The sequence below is a fragment of the Sminthopsis crassicaudata genome, chromosome 4 (assembly GCF_048593235.1).
Source record: "Sminthopsis crassicaudata isolate SCR6 chromosome 4, ASM4859323v1, whole genome shotgun sequence".
Taxonomy (NCBI): Eukaryota; Metazoa; Chordata; class Mammalia; order Dasyuromorphia; family Dasyuridae; genus Sminthopsis; species Sminthopsis crassicaudata.
Window position 1 is genome coordinate 460,816,949 of NC_133620.1, and position 17,236 is coordinate 460,834,184.

A 17,236-nucleotide genomic window follows, 5' to 3' on the forward strand; every position below is an offset into this window, starting at 1 on the left:
AGCAGAGGGCACCTTTTACTTAAGAGGTAGCCTGCTCTCACCTGTGGCCTGCCGTTTACATGCTCGATAAACTGAATTTATTATCACGGGTGAGCCTGGAAACGGAGGTGATCGGGGCAGTTAAAAATTAATTCTGTGTTGAAATAAATGAAGATAAAAGGAGAGTTTTACTAGTTTCCTTTTAAGTTTACGTTCATGAATGATTAGGAGTAGACACGCACTAGAGGGAGCGCACACCCACAAGGACGGCGTGGGGATCAACATGCCGAAGCTATCGTCTCTGGCCCCTTCATCCACAGCAGAAAAAGGGCCTCCCGGCCCCAGGAAACGCTCCGAGCCGCGCCTCCTGCGGGGTCCATCCCTGCGGCTCCTACCCCCGTACAGCCTGCTTTTCCCCGGGTGCGTCACTGGCCCCCAATCCCCTCCGCTCCTGAAGGCAGACGCTGCACCCACAAGACCCTCCCCCAGAAGACCCTTCCTCAAGGTTTGTGGACTGACTGATGGATGACTCAGCGCCCCGGCCTGGCCTGCTGCGCCCAAAGGGACTGGGAGCCACAGCATGGCGGTGGGCCTCCAGAAGGGCACTCCCAGCCCCCGCCCCCCAGGTGGCGCTTCTGAAATCCCCAGGACCCCATGTGTGAGAAGGACGGCGGCTGGGCCTTTGAACAAGGCTCTCTTTGAAGTCGGGCCGGGGCTGGGCCGAGCTCAGAATTAATAGCTAGCAGACAGCCCCGGCCCCAGAAAGCACACGCGGGGGTCTCCCATCTGGGGGACATGAGGCTGGAGCTGTGGACCACATAGGGCACTGGGGAAATCCACAGGAGAACCTGGCCGGCCCTGCCTCCGTAACTCACAGAGAGCATCCTCCAACAAGCAAGGACACTGCGGGGAGTCGGGGTCTTGTGTTCGAATCTTCCTGGACCCGTAACACATTCTATCCACCTCCTCCTAAGGCACTGAGATATTTGGACGTTCGGCCACCAGCGATCCCTTCCGCACTGTGGGGCCGGGGGCAGTGCGGCACAATCTCACGGAAAACCTGTCCCTTTGTTCTGTCCCAGAGAATCTGAATTATCGTGGTATTAAAGGATAAGCTACGCTGGCATTACGTAACGCGATACGTTTCTGCGTTTCCAAACTTTCTGTGTCATCTGCTAGGCCTTGCCTGTCATCCTCAGCAACTCCCCCCAAACTGCCTTTTAAAAGCTGACGGCAACTAGTGCTAGCTGGCAGCTGCGATGGCGAAAGCCCGCTGGGGGGAGGGCAACCGCACCTCCTGTGGAGGCAGAAGAGGCTCCTGGTCACAAATAAAAAGAACAGGATCCCACAGAGAATTCCAAAAAGCAAAATGAGGAGGGGGGTGCGGGGGACTCGTCCAGTCAGAGAAGGGCCTGGAGCTCCGGCCTTCCAGCCTCCCAGGCCCAACGCCCTTGGCGGCTCTTTCAGGACGGCCTCTAGGGGTAAAGTCACCCCAGGGAGTGGAAAATTTGGAAGGAAGCTTCTCTCTCCATACAAATTCCAGTGGATTATCCCGGGCCCAGCTCACTCTTCACCCTGAGCCCACCTCAGCCCCCGGCTGTCACTCACTGGCCCTTTCCCGCTCCCGTTGCCCCGTCCGGCCCAGGCCTCCATCCATCCCGCGGCCAGCGCAGACCCCAAGATTCCAGGGTGACAGAAAGAAAAATAGAAAGAAGCGACTCAGAGTGGGGTTCTGGGCGGCCCCGCCCCACGGAGATTCATCAAAGTCCTCCTTGCTTTGCATATTTGGCAGGCTGCCCCTCCAGCAAATACCTGAGCCGGAATGCCCAGGTAGAGCGGGCTGGCTGTTTGCTTTGAATTCAGGGTGTCAATCTGCTTCTGTTCTAATTATATCCATCTTGATGTGTTATTACAATCTCATGAAAACTTCTTTTCATTATGTGAATGGCTATAAATACACACACATGACAAACAGTTGTTATAAATTTTCTGGTTCAGCAAAAAGCAGGCGAGATGCCTCTGCCAACATGTCATGTGGATTTAAAGCTTGGAACCCAACTTCCGAGGTAGGTTTGGGGGAAGTACCGCCAGCCGCGCGCCCGTGACGACCACGGCCCCCGGGAAAGCTCTTTAAAGGCAGGGGTCCCCGAGTTACAGGATCCTAAGTTGGGGGGTCATGGCCTTCAAGCTGGGGAGACCCCTTCTCTCTGCAGAGGAGGAGACGGGGCCCCAGGCGCGTCCACAGCCGGCGACTTAAGCGCGGTGTCATGGATGTTAAAATGGAAAGCTCACCGCTCGGGGCCCCGGAAATGTGGGCTCAAACACTGCCCGTCGCACTTCCTACAGTGACTTCCCTCCGAGACGGCCTCTGAGGTCCCTCCCAGCTCCCACACTAGAGCTATAAAATGCCGGCGGAATTCGAATCCGGGTCTTCGGCCAATGTGCCGGCCTCGGTTTAATTGACCCGTTTCGCCTCTTGTGTGCACTGTGCCCAGGACAAAGCAGCCACTGGATAAGACGGTTGTATTAAATTGGAAAAAATAATTTTTTGGAAAGTGAACCGCATTCAAAATAGCATCTTCATGCCCTTGGTGATTCAGTGGCAAGCTCTTTCCTGGGCATTCTAAGATGGCAAACAGCCAGTTTATCAACCTGACATCGTTTCTGGTCTCACAACTCATTAAATTCCTCTCTTTTTAAAGGAAAAGATTAGTCACAAGGCATTTGCAGGATGACAAAGAGAGTGGCCCACTTAGAAACATGATGTTGTGTTCAAATGAGTAACCGTGTAGTAAGAGAAACAGCCCTGGAGAAAAAAGGGGGCGTTTCACAGTCGTGAGTGAGGGGGATGTTCGTGGGGACAATTTTCGCCCACGGATCAGCAACACTTGAGTCAAACCTGGCCCATCCCGAGGAGGGGACCATTGGTCAGTCCGCAGACGAGGGCTGACCTGGCAGACAAGGGGAGCCCCCACCAAAGCCACCCCCACTGACAGAGACTGCCCCCTTGGAGCCCCCCGCTCTTGCCCCCTCCCATTGGCCCCATCATGTGCTCCCTGAAGGCAGGGCCGCCACCTTCTGCGTCCCCAAAACTTAATCAGCAGAGATGAGGAAGCCTCATTCATTCCGTTCCCCCGTCAGTGGAGGCCGCAGTGTCCCACGCGTCAAGACCCCGCTGGGAGCGTCGGCCATTCCCTTCTCCGGCTCGTTCGACAGATGAGGGAACTGAGGCAGACTGGGTTCGGTGACAGGCCCAGGGTCACCCAGCTGGCGTTCAAGGCCAGATTTGAACCCAGTCCTCCTGACTGCAGGCTCTATTCTGCGGCTTATTTCTTGGGTGATCTTGGGGAAATCCCTCACTTTGGGCCTTGGTTTGCTTCTATGTAAAAATGAGGAATGGGCTGGAAGGCCGGGAGCGGGCCCGGGCCTCGTTAGCTTCTCTGAGCTGAGCTCCCTCCTTCCTTTGCCAGCGACCACGACTCGGCGGGTGTTTCTAAAGCGCCGTAAGGCGGGCACCGACATGTGGCCCCGAATAAAAGCTGGCTGACCCAGAGCCCCGGCCTCGGGTCCTCCGGCTGGGACCAGCTCCCCCTCAGGGGGGCTTCCCCAGGCTCACAACCGGCCAGTGCCGCCGGGAGGACCCGAATCCAGATCCTGCTGCCGGCCCGGGGCCGCCGGGCCCGCTCTCTTGGGCAGCGCTCACAGTCTGCCCAGCATCTCCGAACACAAATAACAAGTCTCGCCAAAGACACATGGGGAGGAGAAGGGAAACAAATAAGTAAACCTGGCTGACGGGCGGCGAGGGTGTCAGATGCACACCTCCTCTGTTGTCTTGGGGAAAAGTGTAATTTTGTTTAACTCCTAAGATGATTTCTGAGCGAGGAAAACCCAAGACCTCGGTATGTTCTCTGCCAACTAAATATTTACTAAGAGATTGAGGGAGGAAGGTGTCGGGATTTCTGCCGTGTGGAGACGAGAATTAGTTCTACTCTGCTGGCTTTTAACTGTGGGTCAGCTCGGCCCCTCGCCTTTCCCTTCCCCGGGGAGTCGGGGCTTCTCCCACCGAGGACCCGAGCACAAATCCTGCCTCTGACCCGAGACGGGGCAGCTGACCTCCGGGCCCTCCCCTCAGACCTGACGGATTCTGGACCCAGGATCTCAGAGCCAAACGCCGGAGGCCCCCGAGCGGCTTGACATTGGAGACTCCGAGCCGACGCCGGCCGGAGGTTTGAGTTTCAGGACCCAGGCTTCCCAAGCCACAACCTAGAGCGGAGGCTCCTGGGAGGGGGGCAGGGACTTTCCAATGCAGCCCCCCAGCATCTAGCACATCTCAGGCCCCAGTAAGTGTTAAATGTCTCAGGCTTGTGGGGTGAGTGAGACTGGCTGGTCCAACTTCCCCATGGGCTTTCAGCGCCAGAACCAGAAAAGGGAGCTCCCTGACCATCTAGTTTACATTTTATGTCATGGTCACCTAGACAGTAAACATCAGAGGCAGGATTTGAACCCGTGGCCCCCCGGTGTCAAAGGCTCACGTGTTAGTACCAGGAGTTGGAGAGAAGCAGAGTCAGCCCCCAAAGAAGCAAAATGTGTTGGAAATAAACAGAAGTCTAATTTGCCTCTGGATTTGGAAATCTGGAGAATTTTAGAAGCCCCCTTCCCAGAGTGGAGAGGGACACTCACTCCCAGAGCCTCAGATGTTTCTATTCCAGGGGTAAAAAAGTGCCTTGGGCTCAGCCCATCACCAAATCCTGTCACGTAACTGCCTCTGGGTGACCTTGGATATGTCCCCCGACTTCCCTCGATGGGCCCCGGTTCCTGCTCTGCAAGATGGGGGGGGGCAGAAGCAGACCCTCCCTGCCCTCAATCCCTGCTCCCACAAAGCCCGTCAAATCAAGCCATGACAAGGCCCACTGCGAGAAGGGAGAGGCGGCTTTCCTACTGGTGATAAGATTCAGACAAATCAAATAGATGCATAATTTGCCCAAACCGCTCGAGCGCTGTACGGTCAACAGATGGCATGTGACGATCCAGATGTAAATAATCCCGGCATTTGGAAACTCATTCCAGTTCTCAGCCCGGCACCCCCCTCGTCCCTGCCCTTGACCAGAAATCCTGGCTGCTGCTCGGCAGGGGTCCTGGCCAGGCGGGCCCAGCCCACTTTCAGAGGCCCCTGTCTTCCTTATCTCCCAGATGTACAAACCTCAAGGTGCAGCTGGAGCCCCCCGGCCGGGAAAAACACAGAATCTGCACATCTTGGTCCCATTGTGGACCCAAAGGCAACTGCCATGCCCCGGGATCTGGAGGCCGCTCGTCCCTCGGAGGTCCTGCAGCAAAGCTAAGCCCCCCAACACACACACACACACACTCACACTCACCTATATGTATACCTCTTGCACACACACATATTCACACACACACTCACATACAGATCACACACTCACATCACAATACAGATCACACACAGATCACACACAATCACATACAGATCACACAATCACACACAGAGATCACACACACTCACACACAGATCACACACACACTCACACAGAGATCACACACATCCAATCACACACAGATCACACACACAGAGATCACACACAGATCACACACAATCACATACAGATCACACAATCACACACAGAGATCACACACAATCACATACAGATCACACACTCACATCACAATACAGATCACACATACAGAGATCTCACACACAATCACACATAGATCACACACACATAGATCACACACACTCACACAGAGATCACACATACAATCACACACAGATCACACATACAATCACATACAGATCACACACAATCATATACAGATCACACACACAATCACACACAGAGATCACACACAATCATATACAGATCACACAGAGATCACACACAATCACATACAGATCACACACAATCACACACAGAGATCACACACAATCATATACAGATCACACAGAGATCACACACAATCACATACAGATCACACTCACACAAGACTCTCTCTCCCTCCCTCCCCCATCCCCTCGCATTTACCCTTTTTTCCTGCCTTCTTTTGCTATCTATTTTAGGACACTACAAGGCTATTTCTAGTAGTTTGGAGTCTCCATGGTGGGTCGGTACCGATTAAAATGACTGCAAATTGACTAAAGAGAAGTGTTCGTGTTTGGGAGTGTGTGGTGTCTGCTCAGGTTGTCCATAGGGAAGAAGAAAGGAGAGAAAAAGGAAATGGAAAAAAGGGAGAGGAGGGAAGGAAAAAGAAGAAGAGAGAAAAGAAAGGAAAGGAAGAAGGAAAAAGAGGAGAAGGAAGAGGAGGAAGAGGAGGAGGAGAGGGAAGAGGAGAAAAAGCGAGCAGCAACACCAAGCCCGAAGGAAGCCTGGACAGGCCACCCCCTCCCCGGAGTAGACATCAGACAGAAGGCTCAAGTACAACCAAAGGCAGTCTCCAAGTTAAAGGCTCCGCTTCCCATCCCACAGCTTCCTACTTCCACTAACTGGCTCCCACTGCCTCTGGTCCCACCCTTGCCTGTGCTTTGGAAGGGCCCACACCACAAGGGGACCATTCCCAAGGATCACCTGTGCGGACAGGTGGGGAGGGAGGGATTCCCACATGGCCGGAGAGACCTGCATCCCATCACACCGGCAACGGACCGGTCCCGGGCCCAGACGGAGCTGCTGCGGCTGGGGTCAAAATCCACCTCTCCCACAACGGCAGTAACAGGTCCCAGTGATTCGCTCGTGCCCACGCTGGGTGCGACGGTGCTGAGAGCAGCCCTGGTGAACACTGCGCCGCTTCTGGGTATGGGGAAATTACCCATTCTGGGATTTGGGTCCCGGGCCCAGAACTGCACTTCCAAGTGGGTGGAAGCCCATCCCAAGTCAAGGAAATGGGGACCATCCAGCCTCAGAATCCCACTATCCCCATGTGCATGATCACTGTGATGCAAGAGAGAACTCCGAGAGGTGGAAAGAGACCAGAACTAAGAGCTTTGGGGAAGGGAACACCCCCCAAGGAAGCCAAGTGATTTCAGCGCCCCCCACCCTGAACCCGAGCCGGCTCATGAAGCAAGAAGCGTCCCCTGTCCACTGCGTGTGGCCCACAGACTGAGCAAGAGAAACAGGTCCGCCTGGTTCTTGGCCATTCCCGGGAAGATGGCCGCCGCCTTGCTCTTCCCACCTTAGAGGGCTCACTTGTGACCCATCTGTGCTTTTCTTAGACGTTCCCCAGAGATGAGCATGACCCCGGGCTTACAACTGCCCACTCGCTCATGACACTGAAGGTCACGTCCTTAACTGAAAGGAAAAAGGGGTTTCAGGGCGGAAACAGAGTGAAGACCCCGGGCACAAGGGGGCAGGGACCGAGGGGGTCCTGGGTACCATCTCGGCTGCCGATCCTCACACCCCGGTTGCTCCTTGCAGGATACAGGGACGAGGGGATCGGCAAGGAACGTCATAGGCACTTTCCCCTCACACCCCACGCCCGACCTTCCTGGCCCACGGACCACGCTGCCAACCCCCTGGCCGCGCTGCCAGCCGCTGCCCCAGCCCCTGCTGAATGTGACCACGGCCTCCGCTGGGACTGAACGAGGGAGACCTCAGCCGGACTGAGAGCCCGAGCCGTGCTCCGGACCCCAGAAGGAGGGAGAGAGAGAGAGAGAGACAGAGAGAGAGAGAGAGAGAGACAGAGAGAGAGAGACACACACACAGAGAGAGACAGAGACAGAGAGAAAGGAGAGAGAGAGAGACAGAGACAGAGACAGAGAAGAGAGACAGAGACAGAGAGGGAGAATATGAATGTGTGGGAGTGTGTGTGTATATGTAAGTGTGAGTGTGTGTGATTGTGTGAGTGTAGGTGTGTGTGTGAGTATGTTTGTGTGTGAGTGTGTGTTTGTGAGTGTGTAAGAGTGTGAGTGTCACCTAGCAGGTGACCATGGGAAAGTCACATAACCTTTTATGCCTCAGTTTCCTCATCTGTCATGTGAGCTGGAGAAGGAAATGTCAAATTACTCCAAGAAAACCCCCACAGTCATAACTGAAATGACTGAACAAGTCACTGACGCCACTGCTCCCAGAAAGGACCTGCTCCTGTGCTTCCCGGGACCAAAAGCTCGCTCCCAGCCACAGCTCCTGTCTCCCCTATAGAAACAGAAACTCCGTGCGGGAGCTGATAGTCAATCAACAAGTACTTGTGAAGAGCTTATGAATTATGATGATTCCCATTTTACAGACAGGTAAACAAAGACCTACTCTCAGTCAACCAGGTGGGACTGCTTAAGACACGATGTGGCCCTTCTTTCTGACCACAAGCCAGCTTCTCTCCCCCACAGCCCACCTAACTCTTGCTCCTGCCTCCCGATCACACATTTTGAACATACACTGGATTATTTGCCATCTGGGGGAAGGGGAAGGGAGGAAAAAAATTTGAAACACAAGGTTTGGCGAGGGTGAATGTTGAAAATTATCAATGTATATCTTCTGAAAAGAAAAAGCTTTAATAAAAGAAATGTTGCTTAAAAAACAACCAATTACAGCGCTCCTTAATAAGGCGTCTCTGCAGCAGGTGATTCCTCGGGCAGAAGGCCGCCCGGCCCCAGGCCTTCGCCAGCCCCTGTCACCTCCTGCCACATATTTGCCCACTTCAGGTTCTTCGGGACCTTTTTTTCTCCTTCACTTCGCCACCTCCTCCCATTCTCCCCACGCAGTGAGACCCAAAACTGGTCTGCTCTTCCTTCCCATGCTCCATCACGGCGGAGTCCTTGAATCTCAGTCAGCTGACCCCACGGTTACTGTTCATCAATGACCTCGTGCCTCGCCCGTTCTTGGGAACTAACCTATGCTTGCCAGGGACGCCAGAGTCCAAGTTCAAAAGTCTCCCAAGCTGCCTCAGGTGAACACTTCTCCTCATGGAGGTGAGGGGCTGCCGGGGCAGAGAGCTGGGGTCACTGCGAAAGGGGGGACCACATCAGGTACTCGGACTCGCCTGTCTTTGTTAGGGGAAGGAAGGGGGGGGTTTCCACAGATAACGAGGATATAGGGGCAAAAGGCAGCAAGCACTTATTTTTAATAATAATTAAAATAATAAAAATACACAACTTCCCACAAGGCTCCAGGGTTGAGCCAAGTGAACAATAATAGGCTGATACTGGCACCCAATTCCCCAATGTGCACTCGCGTGTGCGCGCGCACACACACACACACACACACACACACACGAGGATTTTTCCATTCTCTTTTCCCTAATGCCTAAAAACTCTCTCTCTCTGTCTCTCTGTCTCTCTGTCTCTCTCTCTGTCTCTCTCTCTCTCTCTCTCTCTCTCTCTCTCTCTCTGTGTCTCTCTCTCTCTCTCTCTGTGTCTCTCTCTCTCTCTCTCTGTGTCTCTCTGTCTCTCTCTCTCTCTGTCTCTCTCTCTGTCTCTCTCTCTCTGTCTCTCTGTCTCTCTCTCTGTCTCTCTCTCTCTGTCTCTCTGTCTCTCTCTCTCTCTCTCTCTCTCTCTCTCTCTCTCTCTCTGTGTCTCTCTCTCTCTCTCTCTGTGTCTCTCTGTCTCTCTCTCTCTCTGTCTCTCTCTCTGTCTCTCTCTCTCTGTCTCTCTGTCTCTCTCTCTCTCTCTCTCTCTCTCTCTGTCTCTCTCTCTCTCTCTCTCTCTCTCTCTGTGTCTCTCTCTCTCTGTGTCTCTCTCTCTCTGTGTCTCTCTCTCTCTGTGTCTCTCTCTCTCTGTGTCTCTCTCTCTCTGTGTCTCTCTCTCTGTGTCTCTCTCTCTCTCTGTGTCGCTCTCTTTATTACACACACACACACACACACACTCACACACACACACACACACACACACACTCACACACACACACACACACACACACACACACTCACACACACACACTCCCACAGAGATGCACCGGGCAGCAGGCATCTGCAGGCCCACACTGACCCTGACCTGACGCTTCTCTCCCAGCACACACTCCCCTGAGACCCGGACCACGGAAAGCCTCCAGTCTCTTTGAAGCTCCTCCCACCGCTGCCCAGGCACTTCCCCAGGCACAAACAGCAGCTGCTTGCCCACAGGCAGCTTACCGGGACAGGGACTGGCTGGTAAAGAAGGAGAGCAGAGCCGCACGTGAGAAAACCAGTTGCAGCTCGGGGTGCTCAGGCTTGGAGCGCTCTCACTTCACCAGAGCCATAAACAATATTCTTTAGCTTTTTTTTTTTTTCCCCCTTTGGTCAAGCTGATTCAGGGTTAAGCGAGCTGCCCAACATCCCACAGCTAACAAGTGTGAGGTGGCATCTGAGCTCAAGTTCTCCTGACCCCGGGGTCAGCACCATCCACTGCACGCCCTAACCCTGACTCCGTCCCTGCATCCTTCTTCTGGGAGGACCCTGAGAAGTGAACGGGAAAACTAAGTAATAGGGAGAAAAAGGAGTTCACATAACTTCCTGAAGCACCAGGTCAAGAACTGACTGAGACATACGAGCACCACATCCCAATTCCTACCCCTCCCCCCACTCCCAATAATATGTATCCATTTTTATTTCCCACTCCCCAGCCCCTGCTTCATGGGGTCACTGCCTCAGAATTTTCACAGATGGGGAAACTGAGACCCAGAGATGCTAAGGCGTTTATTCGACATCAAAGAGCGAGCCGGTGGCCTAGCCGTTCTTCTCCTGGACCGAGAGCCCCCTCTGCCCACTGCCCCCCTTCTTCCCCCCCATGCACACAGTCCTCAAGGGCCCACCTGCTCTCCTCAGTCCTCCAGCACAGGCTGACCTTGCCCTTTGCTGATTCCTATTCTCAAAATCAGAGTGGGCTGGCTCAGGCCTGGGGGGCCTTGATTTACTGTGTGACATGGGGGGGGGGTCAGCTGCTCAGGGCTCCAGACTCTGACAAGACCCCTTCCTTTCTTCCTGGGCACTGGCTCCCCTGCCTCCAGCTCTCAGTAAACACTCCCATACTTGACTTGCTGATTGACTGATCCTGAGGAACAAGATTAATCCATACGTCAGATCGGATAGAGAATTTATCACGCCACACACTACATATATGTAATTTAGATGCGGCCCAACAAGCCTCGCCACAGCATGGGGGGGAGCAGGGGCTCAAACAGAGCTGGGAAATTAAAACCACCTGAGGGTCCCAAGCATGCTCTCTGCCCTGGCTGGCAGCAACAAGTCATCATTCTTGCCATGGGCAAGAGGTGGCAGGGCCCCAAGGCAGCAGGGCCCTAAAGGCGGCAGGGCCCAAAATGTGGCAGGGCCCCAGAGGTGGCAGGGCCCCAGAGGTGGCAGGGCCCCAAGGCAGCAGGGTCTGGTTAATTCGGAGGTTGCCGCCTCTCCTTGGCAGGGCAGGACTTCTCACGGGCATTATCGCTCCCTGGGCTCCCCAGCCTGGCCTTGGCCAGCTCTTCCCAGGCACACGCTCAGCCTCCCCTGGAGCTCCATTTGCTAGAAGCGTCCTGCCCCAGCCCACGAGAAAGATAAACACTCTCTGGCGGCTGCTACAAGGAAGGGGGCCCGGAGCCCCCACAGAGAAAAGCCTGGCCTGGATCTGAGCAAGGCCATGGAGGAAGAAAGGGCACTGGCACAGGCCCCCCACCCCCAGGGCTCCCTCTAAAACGCTGGGGCCAGTCCCCTATAAACAGGTAGGAACAACCCTAGCAAGAGCTTATGGGAACTCCAGTTTACCCAATATTTCCACTCAAAATCTCTGGGCTCCTACAGCCGGCTCGTTGTCTAAATATACATCTGTGATGTTCACAATGTCTGCTCTTCCCCACTACAGAAAATCCCCACAGAGACTCTAAATAAAGTCTGATTCATTCTTGCTCCAAAATGACAAAAGAGGATCCTGAGCGCTCCCTCATGATCCCAAGCTGTGGCAGACACCTCCGCTCCCAGGCCGGCCCCTCCAGAAAGGCCACCGCTCTCAGGCCTGAGCCGCCTCTTGGCCCTCCTCCTGGGCCCGGCCTTTCAGAGCTGCCAACTGGGCTTTCCTGTGCCTCCTAACAGAGGATCTGGCCAGTCTTCAGCCAGCACGGCTCCCAAACCTCAGGCCGGCCGGTCGATTTCACTCTTAGTTGGATTTGTTTATATCAGCACATCATATTCTTTATTACCAGCTAGAAACACGGTTTCCCCCCCAAAGGCAAGTGAAAATGAAAATGCTAAGTAAACACAAACCCCTGTCCAAGGAGCCACTGTGTGCTCACCACACAAGAGGCTACCTCTGAATACTACTGCCCCGTAGGGGATTAAGGTGAAAACTTGGCTAAATCCGGGCCGGATTCCCGGCCTCCCTTGGCTAGCACGCACACGACAACAAACTCCCACAAGTGGCAGTCGTGGCGACCGGATTGTCTGCACTTTCTAAATGCACACTCCTGAAAGGGCTCAGGTTGAGGTTTTGCAATAATTGGCATTTGCAAGCTTCTCCTGGCAGGTCTGCCTGAATCATGTCTGAAGAAGCTTTTCCCTAATAATCCTCCCCCTAAAAATAATAAGTTATAATCATTTTTTTTCAGCAGGCCTTCCAAAGGGAACAGGGCACAATGATACCGAATCCCTGCGTTTTGGGGGAGGGTCCCCCATAATCAGTTCGGCACGCCGGAGTGTTTTGATGATCTAAAATAGATACAACAGGAATTACAGGCTTAGCAAGCCACCTTTTCCCTGCTAACACACACACTCGGTGAATCCCATTTCTCACTCCCGTGTAGGCTTTTAAACTGTGAATTTCTCTCACATAACATCCGCTGACAACTCTGGCCTCTCGGACCCACCACACCGGGGGGTTGCCAGGGGATACGGGGCGCTGAGGTATCTAGTCAGCTCCTGAACCCACCTAAGGGTTTTAGCACAGATCAAGCTTCTGTGGGAGAGGAGGGGGAGAAAAAAAATCACAGCCGGGGCAGAAATGTGGAAGGGTAACAAGAAGACAACTTGAACTTGACCCAGGGCAAAAATCTATCTCCATTTAAACAAAATAGACGATGCCCCATTTTGCTGGAGTTTGTAAGTTGCTTCTCCCAGCCAAGTCCGGCGTGGACTGTCCATTTCACACTGTTTTGTTTATAGGAAACATACAAACTGTCAATATCCTAATTAATCTCCAGGGCCCTTCCTGGACCCCGATATGCGTGAGGAGATGCAGGGGCCAAGGGGAAACAGCCACCGCGAGCACAACCACTTGTAACCAGCCCTTGCAAGCCCTGCCCTGAGCCAGCAGCAGAAAGCAATGGCAGCATGTTCTTCCTAGCTGGAGAGACTCGCTATTTCAAAGCAAGGAAGTAAAAGAGAAAGGGAGAGGTCAGACTGTAGCAGCCTCCTATCTTGGCAAAAATTAAAAGCCCTAGCTAGAATGATTCCAGTCCCTGGTGGGCCTCGGTCCCCCCGTGACAACCGAGGACATCTGCAAGGGTTTTCGGAGTCAAATATTGGGGGGGGGAGATGTCATCGGGGTGTGTGTGATTGTTTTTGAAACTGACTACATCACATCGTCAGTATCAGCTTCTGAGATAATCCCCCCCACACACACAAAAATTGTTTTTCCGATATCCTTGAGAGACCAAGTCTTATTTATTTATTTAAAATACTACACACACACACACACACACACACACACACACACACACACACACACACACACACAAGCCCCAGTCCAAGCAATCCTCCGAGTGATTCCAACCTGGACAGGCACTGTGTGTACAGCTAAAGCTGTCATTAACAAAGGTTCTCCCTCACAGATGTGCCCCAAAGCCCACACGAGATCAGCCAAAAAACCCAAATGGGAAAGAGGAAAAGTTTCCCTTCGAATCCCCAAAGCCCGGCTCGGGCAAAACACCAGCTTCCCCCCGACTCCTGGCCCTGGTTTTGTCCTCCAGAAAGCCCCAAATCAAAGGCGCTCTGCTGCTTCTCTCTACGTGGGCTGGGGATGTGTTAAAAACATTTTTCCTCCTGCTTGTTCCCAAAGGGGGTAGGGGAGAGGGTGCCGTGGGGAGGGGGGGGGATTTACAAAGGCCCATCCCGGGCTCGCGCCCGGCTTGGTCCTGGCAGAGAGAGTTTCCCCCTGACCCCTGAACCCCACCTCCCCAGCGGCCCCCCTCCTCCCCAGGAGAAGCTAGTCTAGCTGCTGGAAACTGTGCATTTGGTAAGGCACCCTGCAGGTGCTCAGAGAATAAAGAGACACACTCATACACTCACACTCACACACACACACTCACACACACACAAAGCCAAGCACTTGGGGAGAAAAGGAAAGAAAAGAGAGGGAAGGGGCAGGGACAATTGGGTGACAAGCCCTTCAGATGTCAGCCCCCCCTTCAGTCCGCCCCAAGCTGCCTCTTGTCTGTCTCTCTTTGCTGTCTGTGTTTCTGCCTCTTATTACACTTAACCCTTTCCAAAAGGATCCCTATACAGAATAAAGGAGCTCTCTCTCCCTCCGTGTCTCTCTCCTTCCTCTCTCTCCCTCTCTCTCTCTCTCTCACACACACACTCACACACACACACACTCACACACACACACAAACACCAGCACATATATGTATATAAATATATATATTTCTGCCCTTCCGTCCCCTCCCCTCCCTTTCTCCCTCTCCTCTGACTCTATCCCCCTCCCTCTTTTCTCCCAGCCAGGAAGAAAACGCCCCCCTCCCTATTCCCAGCTCCCAAAAAGGGGGTGGGGGAGGAAGGCATGTGAATCCCACAGCTCCCCAGTCCCGGGGACACACGGGCGAGGAACAGCTCCCTGTAACGTACATGTTTCCGTATGAAACACACACAGACACACACAAAACCGTCCGCCAGAGCCCAAAATCAACCAAAGAGACTTGTACCAGCCAAGAAGCCATGATTGGGGAGGGGGGGAGAGCTGGCTGGAGGGGAAGGAGAGCGCGAGCGGGGGAGCCGAGCAGAGGGGCGCATTGTTGTGCTTCCTGAACCCCCTTCTTTCGCCCATCTGCTAAGGGGGGCGGGGGGCGGAGGCAGAAAGAGGGGCGACAGGGCGGGGGAGGGAGGGGGCCGGAGGGAGGACTGAGCGTGATTTGAGCTCTCCTCCTCCTCCGGCGTGTCTCTCTCTCTCTCTCTCTCCTGCGCCCCCGGCTCTCCCCCCTCCCCAACAATAAGACCTCAGCTCAGACAGACAGACAGACCGGCGAGCGGGCCGCGTGGAAGGAGGGCGCCCCCAAAGAATCCGGCCAAATAAACGGGGGGCTCGTCCCCCCCTTACCTCGAGAGCTTCAAAAGTGACAAAGCTGGTCATGGCAAAGCCATCGATGATGTCTTCTTCGGCTGAGGTGGACTCCCTCCTCTTCCTCCGCGGGGGCCGGGGTCGGGACGGCGGCGCGGAGGCTGGGGGCTTCCCATTGTCTTCCTTCTCGGAGCCCGACGACGAGGCGACGGACGGCGGCGGCGGCGGCGGCGCCCGGGTCCGGCTGGGAGCCCCTCCGGCCCCGGCCCCGGGAGCTGCGGGCGCCCCGGCGCCCCCCAAGCCGGCGGCCCTGGAGCGCCTCTCCCGATCGCGCTGGGAGCGAGACCTCCGCTTCTTGCGGAGCCCCAGGCAGCGAGTTGGGCCATCCATGGCTGGAGTCCTCCTCTTCTTCCTCCTCCTCCTCCTCTTCCTCTTCTACCTCCCGGGCACCAGCCCCCGCTAGCCGGAGGGGGAAAAGGAGCCCCGGGCCCCCTCCCTCCCTTCCTCTCGCACCCCACCCCCGAGGGAGGGGAGCCAAAGAGAAAGAAGGGAGAGGGAGAGAAGAACAGAGAGAGAGAGAGAGAGAGAGAGAGGAGAGAGAGGAGAGAGAAAGGAAAGGGGGAAGGGGAGGAGGAGGAGGAGGGATGGAGGGAGGGAGGGAGGGAGAGAGGGAGGGAGAAGAGAGAGAAGCGAGAGGGAGGGAGGAGGCGAAGACTCCAAGTGTGATTCCACCCAATGCAAGAGATTCCTCCGAGCAAAGCCAAGCAAAGTAATGGCTGAACACACAGGTCTCCTTCGGAAAGAAGGGAAGGGGGGAAAAAGAGGGAAAAAACCCAGCGAGCAGCAGGCAATAAATCAGAATATAGCGGAATGCTTTGATCCAGAGACGGGGAGGCTCAGGGCTCCCTCCCCGCTCTCCTTCGCCACCTCCTGCACGCCCCCCCTTGGCAAAAAGGCCCCCCTAAAATTCGGGGGGGAGGGACCGGGGAATCGGAACTTCCCCCGCCGGTGCCAGGACCTGCCCCCCGGCCGCCCGTGGCCAGCACACCTTAGAGGAAACTCGCAGGCTCGCGGAGCTCGGGGCGATGCACGCAGGGGAGGCCACTGCCGAGGAATGCTCCGAGTGGGCAGGGACCCCCCGGATGGAGGACCATAATAATGCAGGAGGCGGGGGGGGGGAACGGCGGGGGGAGGGGGGCCGGAGCAGTTCTGGGGTCTGCTCGGGAAGGGAGAGGAGGGAGGGGACAGAGGAGGGGAACCCCCACCCCCTTCTGCAGAAGAAAGATGTAGATCGCTATCCGAGCGCCGGATAAGCGGCCAGCCCCGACCCCGGAGAAGGAGGGGTGCGGGGAGAGTGCAGGCCCCCTCCCCCGCCGGAGGGAGAGGCACGAGCGGGAGGAGGATGCTGAGCCGCCGCCGCCGCCGCCGCCGCTGCCCTCCCGGGTCGCCTCCGGCCCGGACTGCCGCCGCCGCCGCTGCTGCTGCTACTGCCGCCAGGCGCGCAAGGGTGCACAGCGTGTCCTCGGGCGGCTGCAGCTCCGGGAGCCCGGGCACTGCCCCATCCCCTGCCGCCGCCGCCGCCGCCGCCGCCGCCGCCTGCTCCCGGCCCGGCCTCGCCTGGCTCGCTACCTTGCTCGCTCTGCTCGCTCTGCTCGCTCGCCGCCCGCCCGCCCTTCTCGGAGCGCGCGCGCGCACCCCTCCCTCGCTCCCCTCCCCCTCCTCCGCCTGGCCCTGGCCCGGCTGGATCACGTGGGTGACTCCCAGCTCCCCCCCCACACCCCTCCCACCCCCGGTTGTAGAGTGTGTAGCGAGCACCAGGCTGGGGGCTGGCCGTGCCTGCGAGCCGAGGGCATGCGCGCTGGGGCGGCCGGGCCTGCGCAGTGGGGGCGGGGCGTGGGGGGGGTGGCCGCTGCGCTCCGCGCCCCCCGCAGCCGGGCCGGGCCGGGCACGGGCGGCGGGCGCTGCCTGGAGAGGGGCCCGGCGTGCCCGACCCCGCGCGGCGCGCGCCTGCTCCCACAACTTTGCTGCCGGCTCGCTCCGCGCGCGCTCCGGGCACGTCCGAGAACGGCCACCCCACCCGCT

The 17,236-nt window shown here is 56.1% G+C and overlaps 1 protein-coding gene across 5 annotated transcripts in view; it reads right to left on the reverse strand.

Annotated features, from left to right (window-relative positions):
• AUTS2 (activator of transcription and developmental regulator AUTS2) overlaps positions 1-16,731 on the reverse strand; it is a 1,090,636-nt gene extending 1,073,905 nt beyond the window's left edge. For 4 of the 5 annotated variants that reach the window (XM_074263992.1, XM_074263990.1, XM_074263991.1 and 1 more), the window contains exon 1: positions 15,194-16,730. In XM_074263992.1, coding sequence (XP_074120093.1) covers positions 15,194-15,544 — 351 coding nt within the window. In that variant the 5' untranslated portion in view covers positions 15,545-16,730. Of the gene's footprint in view, positions 1-15,193 lie in introns of all 5 variants that reach the window. The other variant, XM_074263989.1, reaches the window with a different exon arrangement.
• Positions 16,732-17,236: the final 505 nt, after the last annotated feature.